General features: G+C 41.1%; 2 protein-coding genes and 1 pseudogene across 4 annotated transcripts in view; 2 read left to right on the top strand and 1 right to left on the bottom strand.

Moving 5' to 3' along the window:
• LOC148355622 (oxysterol-binding protein-related protein 1-like) overlaps positions 1-478 on the bottom strand; it is an 86,494-nt gene extending 86,016 nt beyond the window's left edge. For both annotated transcript variants that reach the window (XM_088349200.1, XM_088349201.1), the window contains exon 1: positions 322-478. The gene's annotated coding sequence lies outside the window, so the exon portion shown is untranslated. The remainder of the gene's footprint in view (positions 1-321) is intronic.
• Positions 479-757: 279 nt separating this feature from the next.
• impact (impact RWD domain protein) overlaps positions 758-20,031 on the top strand; it is a 62,609-nt gene continuing 43,335 nt past the window's right edge. Inside the window, exons 1-9 of one of the 2 annotated variants that reach the window (XM_088349475.1) lie at positions 758-935; positions 4,228-4,356; positions 4,451-4,503; positions 4,613-4,675; positions 4,785-4,870; positions 6,100-6,143; positions 16,180-16,288; positions 16,702-16,824; positions 16,896-16,990. In XM_088349475.1, the coding sequence (XP_088205601.1) occupies positions 888-935; positions 4,228-4,356; positions 4,451-4,503; positions 4,613-4,675; positions 4,785-4,870; positions 6,100-6,143; positions 16,180-16,288; positions 16,702-16,824; positions 16,896-16,990 (750 nt within the window). In that variant the 5' untranslated portion in view covers positions 758-887. The remainder of the gene's footprint in view (positions 936-4,227; positions 4,357-4,450; positions 4,504-4,612; positions 4,676-4,784; positions 4,871-6,099; positions 6,144-16,179; positions 16,289-16,701; positions 16,825-16,895; positions 16,991-20,031) is intronic. The other variant, XM_088349476.1, reaches the window with a different exon arrangement.
• On the top strand, positions 13,597-13,716 carry LOC148355621 (U2 spliceosomal RNA; annotated as a pseudogene).

The raw sequence follows: 20,031 nt of genomic DNA, 5'->3' as shown, positions 1-20,031 counted from the left end.
AGGCTTGGGGAGTAACGGAATACATGGAACGGCAAAAATGATGTTGGCAAGCTGTTTGGATTTATTTTCATTTTGTTTCTGTCGCATTTTATGTTAGTTTTCGGAGATCAAAGCCAGGAGAAAGCTTACCACGTGTTGTGAGTCATCATTGTATTCATATTTAGTTTCTTTTGTCTATTATTAGCACATTTGGTATTGGAGTAATCCAAAAGTAATTGGAAGTAATCAAGTTAAAGTAACCCTACCCAACCCTGGTAATATTTCACTCTTGATTGAATCACTATGTCATCTCAGAGTACTTTACAGTACTGTTGTACTTACTTAATCCAGAAGTAGTGACAACCTCCCTTCTCGGTGCGATTTCATGTGATGTATTTTTGAGCCCAATAGTGTAATAGTATATAGATATTACAGCGTTTCGCCTCTGGTACTACAAAGAGACACCGTTATAGACACTTCCCACGCACGCACGCGTCTGTTCTGTCTATTTACACTATGATCAGCTGATTTGGACATGGCGGAACTCATTTCTTTTATTCTTTCAAAATAAGATTTTGACACTCATTTGATTGCCTCTGAAGAAATATTTTAGCACGAATACGTTTTTAATAAATATTAAAAGAGAGTATTATGTTTCTTTAGAAATTGTGTTACGTTATTTTACTCCTGTACAATATATGTGAAATATTCAACACGTTTATTTCTACAAATGAAGCGGAAATATAACACGAATGAATAGCGTTTTCTTCCCGGAAGTACAACGGTATCGTCCTCACGTGTGGTCACACTCACTACTCGTTGCTAGTTTTTATTTTCCACCATCATATTGACATTATTCATTGAGCGTTTTTTCTTTCACCTCTCCAGAAACTTGTAGTGATGTCTCAATGGCCGAATCGATAAACACAGAAAATGATGATGATCTGCAGTCACAAGTAGGTGATCTGATCAGTCAATCAATTGTATTATTTAGACTTAAAAAAAAAATCCTGTTAATTTTTCCTGTTTTGCTTTTTGAGCGTGCAATGGTTGATGCGGCCTGCAGGGAGCGTGTAAGTCCAGGACGCAGGAAAGGGAATTTTTCTTCGGTTTTTCCCCTCAACAGTTTTTTTAAATGTATTTTCATTTGAAACCGAGAAGAAATTAAGCCCAGAAAATAGTGCTTATTGAGTTATAAATGTTTGTAACCTTTTTAAGTTTCATTCATATGTGAACAAAATCCAGAAGGAATTAATTTACTTTTGGTCATGTTTAAAAGCCCCAAAAAGATAAGAAAATAAAGTTTCAATTTCTGTGCAACATTTCTTTGCAAATTAATGAGTGTGGTTTAAAAAGAAATAAAGGAAAACAACAAAGCATAGGCAATGAGATTGCCATACATTGAAAAAAACAGACAAAAGACAATAACTTTAATGCACGTAATTATTTCCAATATATATATATATATATATATATATATATATGGGTGGCACAGCAGCAGCCCCACAGTGCAGAGGTTCAGGGTTCAACCCCAGCTACCACACCCTCCCCACGGAGTTTGCATATTCACCCCGTGCCTGCATGGGTTTCCTCCCACATTTCAAAAACATGCATGTCAGGTTAATTGGCTGGTCCAAATTGTCCCTAAGCAAGTGAGATGTCTGTCTTTTTGTCCCCTGCGACTGGTTGGCAACCCGTTTTGGATGTCCCATGCACATTGCCCGAAGATAATTGGGATGGGCTCCAACACCCCCGCGACCCTACTGAGGATAAGCGGTGCAGATAATGGATAGATGAATATATATATATATATATATATATATATATATATATATATATATATGTATGTATATAGTAGACTTGAAGGTGTCAGAGCCGAGCCAGAAGGAGGTTGAAGAAGTCATCAAGGCAGCCAGGTTATACCTTGCTGTGTTGTGGTTGGACCTGACTAACACCTATGGGTCCATTACACACAAACCAATTGTACTTCACCTCCAACACGTCCCCAACAAGATCAAGCACCTGATTCTGGTTTCTTATGCCAACTTCAGGCTTAGGTTCACGTCCGTATGAGTAACATCAGACTAGCATCACCTTCACCATCACCTTGAGAAAGCCACACTAACAGGTTGTACCATATCCATTACCAATTTTGCTTTAGCTGTGAACATGGTAGTCAAAGTTGCAGAGGTAGAATGTAGAGGGCCACTCTCCCATAGGAGCATACATGGACGTCCTTACCATTATCACAGCATTATCCCAAGGAGCAGGTGGATCCTGCAGGGTTTGTAGAGACTCATCACATAGGCAATGATGAGCTTTAAGCCCATCAAGTCAAGATTCATAGTTCTGAAGATAAGAAAGGTGGTGGATAAGTTAATGTTTTTGATCTCTGGAACTGAGATCCTATCAATTTCGCAGCAACCAGTTAAGAGCCTGGGGAAACTCTTTGACTCAACACAGCTGCTGCCAACCAAACGTCTGTTGAACAACTAGGAATGTGGCTCACCAAGGTAGACAAGTCTGGCCTGCCAGGTAGAAATAAAACCTGGATCTCCCCGCACTCTATTCTACCCAGAATCTTGCGGCCATGTCTTTGTCTATGCTATCAACTGTGGAGTTCCTCGAAAGGAAGATCAGTAGCTTTCCTCTGAAGTGGCTGGGACTTACCAGCGCTGCCCTGTATTGGACAAGCAGCACATTCCAGCTCTCCTTCAGTGGGCTCACTGAGGAGTTCACAGTGATATGTTCTAGAGAGGCTCTTTAGTATAGTGATTCCAAGGACCGCAAGGTGTCATAAACTGGGGTTAAAGTGAGAACCGGGAGGAAGTGGAGAGCTGAGAAGGAAGTGGAGGTGGCACAGTCATTCCTGAGGCAGAAGACACTGATTGGGGTCCTGGCAACAGGGAGAGCAGGCCTGGGCTTCTTTCCAACTACCTAAGTAAGCGAGGCCCAGGGAAAGAAGCAGGGAGCATGGACAAGGTGGAAGAACACATTACAGCGCATAGTGACCTGTTCAAACATCCTGCAGGCAGACTGACACCGTGCTTGGTTCTTTGTGCAGGCAGTTTACAATGTCCTACAAAGCCCAGTGAACCTTCATGTGTCGGGGAAGAATAAGACACCCTCTTGTCCCTTTTGCTCTGGAAGAGGCTTTTTGGAACACCTTCTCAGCAGCTGCCCAAAGTCCCTGGCTGATGGTCGCTATTGCTGGCACCATGACCAGGTCCTGAAAGCAGTTGCTGAAGGCATCGCCCGAGCAATCAACACGGGCAAATACCATCAGGCCCCCGTGCAAGTCAGTCCCTTTCATCAAGGCACTAGAGAATCCAAAGGCATGTACACAGACAACAACTGGGCTCCTCCACACTGCCTCTGATTTGCAGTTGCACGTCGACCTTGGAAAGCAACTAGAGTTCTCCCAGCACATATCAGCAACATCGCTCTGACCAGACATATTCATTACCTCTGAGGCTTCAAAGCACCTGATCATGATGGAATTCACAGTCCCGTGAGTAGAGTGCACTGAGAAAGCAAACAAGATAAATCATAATAAGTACTGTACCAGGAGCTGGTGGAGGAGTGCGGCCGCAGGAGCTGGAAAATTGTCTTTGAGCCCATAAAGGTCGGCTTCAGAGGTTTTGCTGGACGATCCTACTGCAAAGTCCTAGGACAGTTGGGTGTGACAGCGACTGCCGAGAAGAAGGCCTTAAATCCGTTAGCGAAGCTGCAGAAAAAGCCGCTGGGTGGCTATGGCTCCAAATGGAAGATGTGTGGGTGGCCATTTAACCTGACATGCATGTTTTTGGAATGTGGGAGGAAGCCGGAGTGCCCGGAGGAAACCCACGCAAGCACGGGGAGAACATGCAAACGCCGCACAGGAAGGCTTTATGTAATTTAATGACAACGAATAATAGCTCCGGTTAAAAAATTTGAGCCGTGATTGGTTGTAACTTTTTACCCAAGCTCTGTTGGAAGAATAGCTTGTATATCTTTCCTTTTTTAACGCTTTATTTTTTCAATGGTCAAGTAAGTTCTTCGGGAGTTGAATAAAGTCAAGGTAAATTCATTTGTACCAAATTTCATACACCCTTTTCTCCAGGTTTAAAATTTGGTATAGGTATCAATAGTATATACCTTGTGCTGCGCTAATATGCCATTTGTAACTTTTCTGGTGTCTTTTTCACAGTTGAGAAGTTAAGTGTAAATATTGTGATCTGATGAATGGGTTATTGTCCCGAGTTTCAGATGGAGGAGGTGGAAGCGTTGTCGTCCATTTACGGTGATGAATGGTGCGTCATTGACGAGGCTTCCCGGATATTTTGCATCAAAATATCAAACCAAATGGAGGAGACCAAACTGACGGCCTGCTTGCAGGTGCAGAAACAAACCCCCAAAAACAACTGAATAAACCATTTTTTTTTCTTTTGCAATCTGGATAATTTATTTTGTCCTTCTGCATCTCCTCCAGATAATTCTGCCGCCTGATTATCCCAGCGCGGCCCCACCAAACTACCAGATCAAGTCAGAGCATTTGCCTTTCAAATTTTAGGCCAGCTGACAAATTTATCCGACAACAAGCCACTCGTCGGCCCCACTTCATAACCCCGTGTTTGTTCTGGGCTTTTTGTAGTGCGGCGTGGTTGCGAGGCTCTGAGAGGGTTCGTTTGGCCAACAGCCTGGAAGACCTCTACGTGTAAGTGGCCCTTCTCTCATCTCTGGCTTTGGGCGAGGCGGTGTCACCGAAGCCTCCGATGTGTTGTGAAAAATGTGAAAAATAAGCCCCTTCGCTGAATGTTTTTCAGGGAGCATGCGGGGGAGAGCATCCTCTATATGTGGGTTGAAAAAGTCAGGGACTTCCTGCTGGAGAAAGCTCACGATTTTGAAACAGGTGAGATTGACTCTGACGTGCTTAGAAAATATAGATTGGAAAATCATCTGCAGACAACTCTAAAAGAATTGAAAGATTTGGCAGCAGGGTAGTATTTCAGACAGGGCTTAGAAAGAAACCTTGTGTTGTTACGTTTTCCAGAACCCAGAAAAGTTGGGTATAAAATGATGATTGATTTACAGCATATTTCATAGATTGATTTCTCTTAAATTTTTGATTTAATATGCAATAATTTTTTAAAGACCTGTTCACATGTCTTTTCTTTTTTTTAAATGAGCAAGCAACCAAAGTCAAGTCAAGTCATGTTTATTTGGAGAGTCCCAAATAGCTGCACAGACCACAGATTATTGCAAACTGCAGACTACACCATCCACTGATCGAAAATCTACATGAGGGCAAGGAAAAAATCAAAACCTCAACATGAAAGGAAATGAATGAAATGAAAAAACTTTGAGAAGAGACTGCACATTAGGTAATCCCCTTTCCAGGATGACCAGGCTGCAACGGATGTATTTATAACAAATAAACCTAGATATTGTCAACATAAAATATAAGTCATTCATAAGCTATGGAATAAAGTGTCTTTTATGACTAGATTTAAACAGTTCTACTGAGGTTGCAGATCTAATCTCAGTGGGCAGAGCATTCCACAGCATCGGGGCCCGAATGGTGAACGCTTTCGAACCTGCGGATCTCTTCTTGGCTCTTGGGATCACTAGTAGACCAGCATTTTCAGAGCAAAGGCTCTGGACCGGAACTTTGGGAGCGATTAAATCTGAAAGATATGAGGGAAGCAAGTCCATGCATGACTTTGTTTACTAACAACAGAACCTTAAAATCACATTTTAAGCTAACAGGGAGCCAATGCTGGTTAGCCAAAATCGGAGTAATGTGATCAAACTTTCTTGTCTTGGTTAAAAGCCTCGCTGCAGCATTTTGTACCAGCTGCAGGCTTTTGATTTTGGACTTCGGGAGACTGGAGAGTAGTACTTTACAAAGATCAAGATGGGAGGTAACAAACACATGAATTATAATCTCCACATCAGGCTGGGACAGTATAGGACGAATTTTACCAATGTTGCAAAGATGGAAACAAGTTGTTCTCGTAATATTCTTAAGGTGTGTTTGAATGGACAGATTGGGATCAAATGTGTCAATATCCAGAGCAGTTTTTAAGAACAAGTAACGGCATTTAGATGGACCAATAATTAACATTTTGGTCTTTTCAGGGTTGAGGCGCAAGAAGTTGAGTGACATCCATTCTTCTATTTCAGTAAGGCAGGCTTCCAAGTTTCCAGTTTAGTGGGGCAGATCCCTCCATTGGAAGATATAGTTGAGTGTCATCTGTGAAGCAATGGAAATATACTTCTGAATAATATCACCTAATGGAAGCATGTAAATGCTGAAAAGAAGGGGGCCAGGTACTGAACCCTGCGGAACACCACAGGTAACACCAAAGGGCTCAGATGTCATTTCACCATATTTAACACAATGCGGCCTAACTTTGAGGTAGGATCTAAACTATAAGAGGACGATTCCTGAGAGACCAATCCATATTTACAGCCGGTCTAGTAAGATATTATGGTCCACAGTGTCAAAGGCAGCACTAGGGTCCAGCTGCTGCAACCGTCATGAAGCGCCGGAATCCATTGCCAGTAGAAGATCATTGGTTATCTTAATCAGGACTGTCTCAGTAGAGTGATTAGCCCTGAATCTTGATTGCATAGATTCAAAAAGATTTTTCTCAGATATAAAATCATTCAGCTGCTGTGCCCCAACTTTTTCAAGTACTTTAGAAAGAAACGGTGGGTTTGACACAGGTTTTTTTAATTACATAAGATTTCTGGGTCAGCTGACTTAAAAGCCGCTGGGAGGCCAAAACGTCGCATGTTTCTGGGTGGGATGCTTTTTCCTCTTTGGGTCACATACAGAAAGGATGCAAGGTTATTTATTTATTCATGTAAGCATTTCCATTCATTTCATGCACCGCTTATCCTCACTAAATGCCCGAGCCCATCCCAGCCATCTTCGTGCAATGAGCAGGGGACTCCTTAATCTGGTTGCCAGTCAGTCGCAGGGCACACAGAGGCAGACAATTGAATCGCATAGTCACACCTAAGGACTAGTTTTACCTGACAGGATTTTGGAATTTGGGAGGAAACCGGAGTGCCCGAAGGAAACCCATGCTGGCACGGGGAGAACATGCCAACTCTGCACAGGGAGGGTGGAAGCTGGAATGGGAACCCTTGACCTCCACACCGTAGGGCTGTGCGCTTACCACCCAGCCGCTGTACCGGCCAGGTGTGCATTGCTTTCTTATTTATTCATTTATTTATTTGTTAGTTTAAACAGGTATAGTTGTACTTTCTTTTAAATGTTCTTTTTTTATTAATTTACTTTTTTAGTTTTTTGAATATTTTTATCCATAATTGTAAGTATGAAAGGCAATTTTTAATATGATACAATAAAAAATCTGGTTTCATCCCCAAAAAGTTTTAAAATAAATTATGTAAATAAAAACGGTAATTAACATAACCGAAATCAGGCTTCCTTGCTTATTCACTATTCTCCATACATGCATTCCCGCCTTCTTACCTTCCTTCCCTCCTTACTGCTTATCCTCACTTACTGTACCTCTTTCCTTACTCTCTATCCCCCTATTAATCTACCTTCCCTCCTCCCTTCCTCCCTAACTTGTATCTCTGTATCACAGCAAATTGTTTTTTAATGTTCTTGCTCCCGAGCTCAGTATTACAACAAAATGTTCTTAAATGTTTATTTATGTATGTGGGCGGCAAGAAAGCTGAGTGGTTAACAAATCCACCTCATAGTTCAGAGGTGTCGGGTTCAATTTAAGCTAGTTTGCATGTTCTCCCAGTGCCTGCGTGGGATTTCCCCCTTCACCTCAGTTTCCTCCCACAATCCAAAAATATGCACGGCAGGTTGATTGAAGACCCAACCAGTCCAGGGTGTCTCCTGCCCACTCCCCAATCTCCCTTCGAATGGGCTCCAGCCCCCTGCGAGCCCAGTGAGAGTAAACGGTTCAGGAAATTAATTTACGGTATTTTCCGCACTATAAGGCGCACAAGGTTATAGGGCGCACCCCCAAAAAATAGTTTTTGGTCCTATATTTTCCATACATATGGCGCACCGGATTATAAGGCGCTACAATGGGAACGTCGACAAAACAGTCAGATAGTTCAGTCAAACGTATTACCCCCTTAACATTCCGAAAGCTTGCAAAGAAGCAAATACGTGTCTCAGACATGTACGGAAACAGTGTCTGTACGATTTCACCAATCACTTAAATGCATCGTTCCAAATATCATTCGGAAGGTTAAAGTCTTGGGATTCAAGAAAGGCCAAACATTTCTTAGTTTCTATTTTATTTTTTGCTGGCAACTGTGTGGACAGAAAAGTAAGAATTTTATTGTGCAGGGAAACGGGGTTCTTTACTGTGCATATGACAATAAACACTTTGAATTGAATTTAGTTTAAAAATAAACTCATCACAGAAACATCAAGATCGTTCTAAAACAAGATACCGGGAAAATATAAAGCCGCATAGCTCACCTAAGTTCTCTTGCAGCCATCACGTTCAATAATGATGCGTAACCATGGTCTTCTTACAACCGTGAGTGTAGTAAATCCAGGAGAGTAAAATATTTACAAATACAGAATAGTAAAAAATGTTTTCTCTATGCCGTAGTGCAACCCAACATGTGATTCACATTCATGTTTTTCGGCCAATTGCAGGCTTTGTTTCGCCCCTTTAGCCTATGCCAGCCTGTAAATGATAAAAAGGATCCGCCCCCTTTACCTCCGAATAACTTTAGCCAATAGTGACTGATTCAAATGATGATTGACACATTGGTTAGGAAATGAAACGCCGGTATATAAATCCCAGCATACACTGCGGACTACTTCGCCTTCGGGGGAAAATCTAGTCGGCGGCTGCTTGCCTTAGTTGCAAGACTTTGCGACTTAATATTGATCCATATATAAGACGCACTGTATTATAAGGCGCATGGTCAGCTTTTGAAAAAAATAAAGGCTTTTAGGTGCGCCTTATAGTGCGGAAAATACGGTATTCATTTACTTGTGTAATTAATTGATTGATCAAAAATTCCTCAAAAAAATACTAAATTCCCTTTCCTTTCTTCCGAGTGTCATTGGGTTTTAAGCCATTACAAGTTGAATTTCGAAACATCGCAGAAATAGAAAGACAACATCTTTTTGAAAAAAAAAAAAAGGATTTTATGAAAATAAATTCTGTTTCATAATTTTTATATCGTTTTTAGTAAATGCATGGGCCACTGAAAAATGCACCCAGGGGCAATGCAAGTTGCATTAAAGCTAGTATAGTATTATTTCTTTAATGTCTAGCACCCATGCTCTTCTTTGAACCACTTCTGTGACTCAGCCCCCTTGTAGATATTGTTCATACATTTGCAACGCCTAATCACACAAGGTGGACTCATGGCACCGTGTCAACAGGGTATGCAATTGGCACACTCCCATGCACATCGAAATGTAATCTCCTTTCTAGCAATCCCGCGCCACGCTGATGACTCATTTGCATGAAAGATCCTGGCAACTGGCGATGTATTGTGGCGCCTGCATAAAGGCAGCCTTGGTGACAGAGCAGCCTTCCTCTACTTCCAGAAACATTTTCCTTTTTTTCATCGAAGTTCTCTCTTTTCTCCCAATGCATAAAGTGTGCAACCCTACGAGAGAGAGGATGAGCACAAAAGCCTGTTTTCCCAGCCAACTTTGAGTGACTGTATTGCATTTAGATGGATATCTGCCTAATGGCGGACGTTTCTTGACAGCATCTTTTGAGGTGGACTAGATACGCAATTGAAAGGTTTTATAAATGTGTAATTTTGATTCCGTCCTGGGGTTCTGTTATCTGCAGGACGATCCCGGCCGACTTCATTACCCAGATAGACCGTCCTTTTGAGCAACCACCTCGAGGGGCGGGGTCGCTGGGGTTATGGTGTATTAATGGTCTCCCTGCATTGTCGAGGTGGCAGGGAACGTCCTGTTCCTCGGATTCATGTGGTAATAAGTCCACCCCGAGATGCCTGATTGACGGCTGGCGGAGGCACACTTGAGGAATTGGCAACAGGGTGATGGGGGTTATTTGGTGAAGGCTCTTGAGTTAGGACATGAAAAGGGTCAAACTTGATAAAGACCACATGAAAAGTAAAGAAAAGACAAGATAGAGGAGCAAAACAGACACCCAAAGACAAACATTGAGAGATGGCACCAGAGAGCAGAAGAAAGTAAATGTTGAGGGTGAGAGAAAGCGAGGGAAGGTGACCGAACAACTGTGCCCGTGAGATAAAAGAAAGAGCGACAGAGAGTGATAGGGAGAGGACAGTATGTGTGTGAGTGTGTGAGTGTAAAAGAGGAAGAGGAAAGAGGTCATTGCGAGAATGAGTTGGTATAATGTGAGAGTGGGCGTAAATATCTACCGAGATGGAAACTAGTGAGAGTCAGTGAATGTGAGAGCGAGTTCCTGTGAGTAAATGAACGATAAATATGTGTGAGGATGAGACTGGGGCAAAGAGTGAATGAAGTGAATGTCGACGAGAAAAGTATATTGTGGATGAGAAATGTAATGATTGTGTGTTAGAGCAATTTTTCAAGTGTGACTGTGTAAAATTATTTACTTCATGAATGTGAGAGAGCCAGATATTGAAAGCGAGAGAGAGAACGAAAAAGCGAAATATATAATGGGTGTTGATTTGTGCGCTTCTGTGTGAGAGAGCACTATTTAGTGTTGATTCGGTGAGAGTGTACGAACGAATGGATTAGTTTGATTTATTTTGAATTATTTATATGTTGGGGCGAGAGAGGGAAAGCGATGTCATGGATGAGAAATGTTATGATTGTGTGTTAGTGCACTATTTTAAGTGTGATTGTGTAAGATTCGTCAGAGCGTGAATGTGAGAACTTTGAGAGGGAGAGAAAAAGCGAAAGATGTTATGGATTTTAAATTTTATGCTTGCAGTGAGAGAATGTGAATAAATGGGTGAATTAATTTGATTCACTTTAAATGATGAATATGTGAGATCGAGAAAGAGAAAAAGAGATGTCACCGATGAGAAATCTTATGACTGGGTCTTAGAGCACTATTTTAAGTGTCATCGTGAAAGAGTATTTAGACTGTGAATGTGAGAGAGCGCAACATTGACCATAAGGGAGAAGGACAGTCAAATCAAGTCAATTTTATTTGTATAGTCCTAATTACAAAGAGTCTCAAAGGGCTTCACAGGTTATTGCATAGACTATTTTTTCAGACTATTATTATACCATCCCCTGATCTGGAACCAACATGAGGGCAAGGAAAAACTCAAAAACCTCAAGATGAGGAAAATGAAGAAACCTTGAGAAGGGACCGCACATGTGATATCCCCCTTCCAGGATTACCAGACAGCAAAGGATGTTGTAATCACAAATAATACACAGATATTGTCCACGAAAAGTTATTCATATGCTATAGAGTAGAAGTGAGTTTTAAGCTTAGATTTAAACATTTCCACTCAGGTTGCAGATCGGATCTCAGGGGGAAGAGCATTCCACAGCACCGGTGCCCGGATGGAGAACGCTCTTGAACCAGCGGAACACTTCTTGGCTCTTGGGAGCAAAAGACTTAACGGATGTGCATTTTTATGCTTCGGTGTGAGAGAGCACTATTGAGATTGGTTTAGTGAGAGTATTATAATGAATGGAGTCACAAGTTTTCATCTATTTTCTAACATGTATATATGAGAGAGAGAGCGAGACGGTGACTAAGGGAGAGATAGATATGTAACATTTATAACTGTGGAATTTATGCACTCTGTGTGAGAGAACTTTTGAGTGTGATTGAGTGAGAGAGTATGTGTGTGTGAAAGGGCAAAAAACAAAGACAAAGTCAGAGATTAAATTCATGATACCTAGTGATGTGTGTTAGAGATTGTATGAATACATTTGCATTTATTATTATTAGAGATTGTTATTATTATTGTGAGAGAGAGGGAGTGAGAGAGACAGTAGCCAAGTAAAAGATACATATTTTACATGGCAATTAGTATGCTCCGTGTGCAAGAGCACTTTTGAGTGTGCTCAAAAGAGAGTATTTGAGTATGTGTGTGAAAAAGAGCAAATGAAACAGTAATACATTTCATAGATGAGAACTAGTGAGTTTTTACTTAGTGTGAGATAATTTTTCAAACACGCTTGTTAGAAAGTTAAATCTTTTGAGTTCTCTCAGATAAAAGAATGGATGTCACTCAACTTCTCGCGCCTTAACTCTGAAAGGACCGGAATGTTAGTTATTGGTCCATCGAAATGCTGTGACTTGAAACTGCTCTGAACATTGACAAATGTAATATCACTCAGAGTGACTCAGTCAAAAATTTAGGTGTCATATTTGACCAAATCTGTCCTTTCAAACATAAGTTAAGAATATTACGAGAACGGCTTTTTTCCATCTTCGCAACATTGCTAAAATTCGCCCTATGCTGTCTCAGTCGGATGCAGAGATTATAATTCAGGCGTTTGTTACCTCCCGTCTTGATGACTGTAACGCATTACTCTCTGGTCTCCCGAAGTCCAAAATCAATAGCCTTCAGCTGGTACAAAATGCTGCAGCGAGGCTTTTAACTCTGACAAGAAAGTTTGATAGTCTGTGGTTTGCAATAATCTTTGGTCTGTGGAGCCCTTTGAGACTCTGTGATTAAGGGCTATACAAATAAACATGACTTGACTTTACTTCATGAGTGTGAGAGCACAAAGATGACTAAAAAAGCGGTGAGATTTTAAGACTGCTACTGTGAGGCTTGAAAAGGTGAAGAAAGTAAAAAAAAAATGGGCATAGAACTGAGACAAGTACAAAACTGAGACGGATAGACTAAGCGTTTACGTGAGAGATACACAAAGTTGTTTTCATAATTCTTTAAATACGCATGTGCCTTCTTGAGTGGTTTAGCTCAGAGACACTGCAATGTGTATGAGAACAAGAGGTGATCTGAGGACAAGAGAGTGGGAGAAGGATTGGGAGCGTGTGTGAGAGTATGTACAGGAGAGTTAAGCAAAACGAGATCAAGAAGAAATTCCGTAAATTGCGGACTATAAGCCGCTACTTTTTCCCCTAACTTTCAACCCTGCGGCTTATTCAGTGATGCGGCCAATTTATGTAATTTTTATAACGACCGCCAGCGGCGCACGAGTGTTGCTACCATTAACTGCCCTGTCAAAGCTATATTATTATTGTTAAAGCTTTGAAAACTCTCTCGGTGTACCGTCTTTCTTTGTAAATATGTGTAACTATGTATAATATGTATTTGCAACTGTATATTTTTGTAATGTATTTAGTTGTATTTATTTTAGACACTTATTCTGATATGTTTTGCACGGGTGAACGAAAAACGAGGGGCGGATATTTTTCCCACCCTTACCTTTGGAAATATACACTTTTTCCCTTTGATTACTTTCAACGGGACCCGGACTCTGCAGGTCTGCATCAAACCTTAAGTACCGGTATCCTTTTCCGTTCATTTTGCCGGCTGTGATTTTTGGACTGTGGACTTGAATGAAGGACATTGGGCTGTGTACTCTGAGAGTGGAACTGAGTACTTTATGCGGTTGTGGAACTGAGTACTTTATGTGCCGGCTGTGGTCGTGGAACTGAGTACTTTATGCTATGGATTCATGTTGGCCTTGATGCCAGGTCCTTAGCTTGGCCTTTGCCATGATCTTTGATTTTTGCATTCCGGAGATGGAAAAAGAGCTTGCTCTGTCCACTCCACGCATCGGCCCGGTATTGCAGTACCTCCGGGAACGGTGCATTCGCAATGATCGCAGCAAGGCTTTAGGGCTAGGACCTTAGCTTGGCCTTTTGGCTGAGAGTAAGTGTCCCGGCTCCTAGGCTTTGTAGCGTATTATGAACTGACCGATAACGGATAATGGATAATGAATAACGAAGATAGATCAATAACCCTTAAAAACCCCAAAACCCCCACATTTAGTTTTCACTTGAAGTCGGGTTTGGGTTAATTTTGTGATCGTGTTACATTTTTAAATGTGGGCGCATGCGGCTTATATGCGGGTGCGGCTTGTGTATGTACAAACTCGGTTTTCCTCTTAAAATGTGGTGGGTGCGGCTTATAATCAGGTGCGCTCTATAGTCCGGAATTTACGGTACTCGGAGGCGGGAGCAAATGAATTCTGAAGATAGGTCCGCAATAGAGAAGTTCAATTCATTAGATATTCAATCCCTGTAAAATCCGTTTGTTGATTTCTTTGATCACATGATGACAAAATTCCAATTACCAAAGTTATCATCAAAAGTGCAAATTGCCACCTTATCTCCTCTAGCAGCCCATAGCCCACCACCCTAGCAACAGTTAATTGGACCTCATTGTTTGAGTGTGTGTGTTCCGAGAAGAAATGACATAAATCCGAACGAGTGCCTCTAATGTGAAAACAATTAAGAACACATCAATGAGTAATGCGGTCGCCCCGGGTGACACGTTTTTTCTGATGCCCACAGCAGTTCAACACAAGCAATCGTTTGAGTATACAAACAACAGGTTGACGATAGATCGTTTTTTTCCCAAGTCATAGCTAGAGGGGGTAACATACCAAAGAAGTTATGTACTTTTTACTTTTTAAATTGTATATAAAGGGCAGGGTTGGGTAGGGTTACTTTAACTGGATTACTTTCAATTACTTGGATTACTCCGATACCAAATATGCTAATAAAAGACAAAATAAACTACATATGAATAAAATGACTACATTTTGTGCAGGCTTGGGGAGTAACGGAATACATGGACTGGCAAAAATGGTGTTGGCAAGCTGTTTGGATTTATTTTCATTTTGTTTCTGTCGCATTTTATGTTAGTTCTGCCGGAGATCAAAGCCAGGAGAGAAAGCTTTCCACGTGTAGTGACTCATCATTGTATTCAGATTTAGTTTCTTTTGTCTTCTATTAGCATATTTGGTATTGGAGTAATCCAAAACTAATTGAAAGTAATCCAGTTAAAGTAACCCTACCCAACCCTGATAATGGGGAAAACTCTAAGGCACAGGTGTCAAACAGGCGGCCCGCAGGCCAGATCAGGCCAGCTAAGGGATTGAGACAACACTCAGAAAAGCGCAAGGGGAAAACAAGCTGCAGGTTGAAATATGTCAGCTTGATGTTGCCAAAGCCAGGTGCCTCTCACAAAGACACTGTACTTGTATTTATTTCTCTCTCTCTCTCTCTCTCTCTCTCTCTCTCTCTCTCTCTCTCTCTCTCTCTCTCTCTCTCTCTCGTTTCCACCCCTTTTCTCCCTCTCTGTCTCTTTCACTCTCTGTGTCTCTCTTTTTTTCTTCCTTTGTTGCTCTTTGTCTCTTTCTTTCTCTGTGTTTTTAACTTCTTTTGCTCTAACTTCCTTTTTTCCTTTTGTTTCTTTTCTCTTTCTCTCTTCATACCCTTCGCAGCTTCATTTTCTCTTTTCTCACCATCTGTCTTTCTATTTCTCTATGGATTTCTTTCTTCCTCTCCCTTTCTTTTCCCCCTCTCTTACGACTTTGTATCTTTTGTTTTTCACGCTCTCTCCCTCTCTGTCTTTTTCTTTCTTTGTCCCACCCTCTCTCCTTTTCCATCCCTTTCTCTTATTTCTTTATCCCTCTTTTTATTTCTCTTTAATCTACTAGTCCCGCCCCCGCCAGAATGTTTGTTCTATTGTGTGGCCCCCGAGATAAAATGAGTTTGACACCCCTGCTCTAAGGGTAAGATTTAAAAGAATATATTTTGTTTAAGAATATTTTAAAAACCTGTACAAGGAGTTTGCATCTTTACAATGATCCTGACCAGACAGGAGAGCTAGGATTGGTCGGTCCCTCTGTCCTGATGTTGAACCAGATTTATTCCCCTTAAATATACCCCTCCCCATTTTCCTAGTTCGTAAAAAGTCCTGGAACAGCGGTACAAAAAGTAAGATAAAAGCCTATAAGTACGGTAGAAAATAAAGCATAAGGGTTCTTTTAACTCAGTTGAGCATTGTTAACACATAATTAATGAAGTAAATATTGTACTTTCAACTTTTAAAAAGTGGTGTCCCTCAATTTAAAATATTCTACTTGCTGATGCCTTCTTCTGGCTGAAATCGTCATTGCACCCTCTGCCGAGCTCCTTTTGTTACTCACGCAAGTGACTTTTTAGATGCGCTTCAATAAACTCTTCTTTCTTAATCTTTTTGGGGGTTTGGGCAGGCATTTGGACTGTATTTGAAATACTCCTTTTCTTACTTTCACCATTTTCATTATAGAATATGAGAAAACCACAAGCACGTGCGTGGAATCACTCCACCCCCCTCATTCCCCAGACTCCTTTCCTCCAGGATAACGTGCTCAATGGCCGGAACACCAAAAATAAAAGTAAGATAAAAGCAGATAGGCGGAGTGGAAAAATACATACAAGGGCTCTTTGAACTCAGTTGGGCATTGTTAACATATACTTATTAGAGAAAATAATTCACGCCCCACCTTTAAGTCTACTTCATGCTAAACTTAACGAAAAATGAATAATTATCCCAATATTGGACTAATTGTCCCAATAGTCGGCGACTAATCGATTATTAAAATAGTTCTTGTCGCACCCTGAGTTTTGTCCAGTAGTAACCCATAAACCGTTTTATTTTAAGGAAATCTCTTGGCCAGACTCACGGAAAGAACACTTTTAATTTGACTTCCCATTCTAGCGTTTGACAACCCAGGAACCAATTTATCCGTGAACTGCAGTTGCACTCGACACGTAATTCCGACACGTCTCTCCTTTTTCCTGACTTCAGTGGAGCAGTCAAACAAGGCGACCCTCACCACAGAAGAGGACGAGGATGAAGAAGACTTTCCTAACCTTATGGGTCTCACGCTGAGTACAGAGGAGGTGTCGCATTTCTTGGAACACGCAAGCGGTACGATTAAACACACACTCGAGCGTTCAATGAAAGACCGGCAAGTAATTTAATGATGTGACCCAATTTAGATGAAGAGTCGCCGCCAATCAAACATGGCGACTGCATCACTGATCGCCGCAGCACCTTCCAGGCTCACCTGGCTCCTGTTGTGACACCAAGACAGGTGATTTTATACAGGGATTCATACGCTCGGTTCTCGACCATAATCAGTTCCAGAACCCTGTTCGAAAACCGATTTGTTCGATCACCGAAATCATTTTTCCCATTAAAAATAATGTAAATCGTTTTAATCCGTTCCAACACCCTGAATGTTTACCTTGAATGTTTAACGTAAACTAAAGCTAACCCAGGCTAATCGTACGTTCGCGTTATCGTAATCTCCCGTGCGAAAGATTACGCTAACATGAACGCTAACATAACATGAACGTGTAAAAATAAAAACATCAGGTCGTTTACAAGTCATTTAGCACCCGGGTCTCCACAACAAGTGGTGAGCGGTTCATTGGAAAGGGGGCTCCGTTCCAACACCCTGAATGTTGGGCTCCGTTCCAACACTCTGAATGTTTAACTTGAATGTTCAACGTAAACAAAGCTAACCCAGGCCAATCGTACGTTCGCGTTAGCGTAATCTTCCGTACAAAAGATTACGCTAACATCAACGTGTAAAAATAAAAAAAGGATAAAGAAAAGAATTATGAATAGGATTTCTTACCTTTGTGGTGGTCAGCAGAAGGCGCAGGTGGACGGTGGGGTATTCCCTAGCAAGATCAGACACTCGCACACCTCCTTCATATTTTGCTATTATTTCTTTCTTAAATGCAATAGTTGTACGCACCACTTTTCTTTTTTCACCTGTAGCAACTTTGCTGCTTGCACTGACTTCTTCGGAGGCATAATTAGGGGCTAAAACACTCCGTACACCTATATTAAAAGCGAAAGCAAAACAAAGCACGTCCGCAAGCGATAACAGTTGGTCACGAAAAGAGCGATCTACACCCGTACGCCGCTCAGCATCGCACCCTAGCGTACACACTCACGCATTACCGGCGTTCGAACTCCGATTTTTTGACCGAACAGCGAAGCAAGAATTTCTCGAGATTTTTGGTCGGACTCCGATTTGTTCGAACTGAGAGGCGTTCGAAAACCGAGGTTCCACTGAACTGTGTTTTCAAGGATCGCAAAGGGCTGGTATTTTGGGTAAAGCGCTTATGAATGCCTGAGATTGTTGCCATGTTTCACATTAACTCTGGTTAAAACTCATGCTAACACTGCTCTCTGGTGGCTTCATTTTGCCATTGCATTTTTTTTCCACTCGTGATCAACGGCAGCTCACCTGAGCTTGTATGGCATTGTCCTAAGAAGCGTCAGTGTCACCCTACGGGTCGCGCCCAAACGGAGGAGTGCATGCTACACCTGAACAGGGCACTATTAAATGTGGTTTCGTGCAAGGATTACGTAGCAGTTATGCACATTTATTATGGGCAGGGTTGGGTAGGGTTTCTTTAACTTGATTACTTTCAATTACTTTTGGATTACTCCAATACCAAATATGCTAATAAAAGACAACAGAAACTAAATATGAATACAATTACCAAATTTTGTGCAGGCTTGGGGAGTAACAGAATACATGGATCGGCAAAAATGATGTTGGCAAGCTGTTTGGATTTATTTTCATTTTGTTTCTGTCGCATTTTATGTTAGTTTTGCCGGAGATCAAAGAGTCAAAGCCAGGAGAGAAAGCTTACCACGTGTTGTGAGTCATAATTTTATTATCAAGTTAAAGTAACCCTACCCATCCCTGATTATGGGCCATGCAAAAATGTATCGCTATGTTTATTTCTACATATGGCAGGATTGGTCCACCTTAAAAGTGGGGTGCGGCATTTGAAAATTTAAGGCTGCAATCATGACTTTGAGCCAGGAGATGGCGGCAGAGTAACACATGAATTGCATGCATTCATGTGGTTCCAATGAACTCTTCCTTTCTCAACATTTTGGGGGGTTGTTCCTGAGAAAATAAAATAAAATCATACAGGCGCAATGGAAAGTAAAGCATAAATGCTCTTTGAACTCAGTTGGGCATTGTTAACACATACTTCATAGAGAAAATATATAACTTTCAACATTTTAAGGACACTTGAAAGTAAGCACTCCACCTTTAAATACAAAAATGCTATCATCAGACTTCATTTCACCCACGTTATTGAAATGGAACAAAGGAAATGTACTGGATGCAGTGAGAAGTTATCGGTATGAGCTTTTTCATAGTTGATCTACAAGAGGGAATTGATGGATGAATGCAAAGAGACATCTTAATTTTCGGCTCACGTCTTATGCAAATGAATATTGTTAAATGAACCTCATTGATACTGCAAAATAGACGCAGTCAAGCAGTTTGAGTAGACACTGCATTTCGTCAGCGCAAGACAAGTTAAGGTTGGATGGTTTGGATTTTTAATTATGCGTGGTGAGGGTTTTTTAATCCGGAGTTTCGCCTGTGTGAGGGTTTTGAATCAAGGATTCAAAGATGAAGTTAGGGTTTTAAATGTGGTTGTTAGGCAAAAGCTATCCTTTCATTTGGAGTAGGCTCTCAATTTTTTGTTAAAAGGGTTTCAAATTGAGGTTTGCAGTTAGAGGCCAATCCAGATGTAGGGTTTTAAATGAAGTTATTTTCATGTTGTGTCAAAATTTCAAATGAATATTTAATGTTTCAAATGTTGTTTTGAAGCTGTGGTTTACCAATGGGTTGTGATTTAAAGTTAGGTTCTTAGCAAAAGGTTAGAATAGCTTTAAATTAGAGTTGTGTTTTTAAAATCAAACTGGGTTTAGCTGTTAAAAGGGTTAGAAGTTTTTTGAAAAAGGGCTTCAAATTAGGATATAAAGTGAAGAAAAATAAGGATTTGAACACCCTGCTATTTTGCTATTTCTCCCACTTAGAGATAAACTAAAAAGAAAAATCCAGAAATCACAATGCATTTTTTAACAATTTATTTGTGTGATATAGCTGCAAATAAGTATTTGAACACCTGAGAAAATGAATGTTAATATTTGGTACAGTAGCCTTTGTTTGCTATTACAGAGGTCAAACGTTTCCTGTAGTCTTTCACCAGGTTTGCACGCACTGCAGGGGGGATCTTGTTCTACTCCTCCACACAAATTGTCTCTAGATCAGTCAGGTTTCTGGGCTGTCGCTGAGAAACACAG

Source organism: Urocampus carinirostris, chromosome 12, assembly GCF_059441175.1.
Source record: "Urocampus carinirostris isolate Australia breed hairy pipefish chromosome 12, RoL_Ucar_1.0, whole genome shotgun sequence".
Classification (NCBI taxonomy): domain Eukaryota; kingdom Metazoa; phylum Chordata; class Actinopteri; order Syngnathiformes; family Syngnathidae; genus Urocampus; species Urocampus carinirostris.
This window is presented reverse-complemented; position numbering and strand designations above follow the sequence as displayed.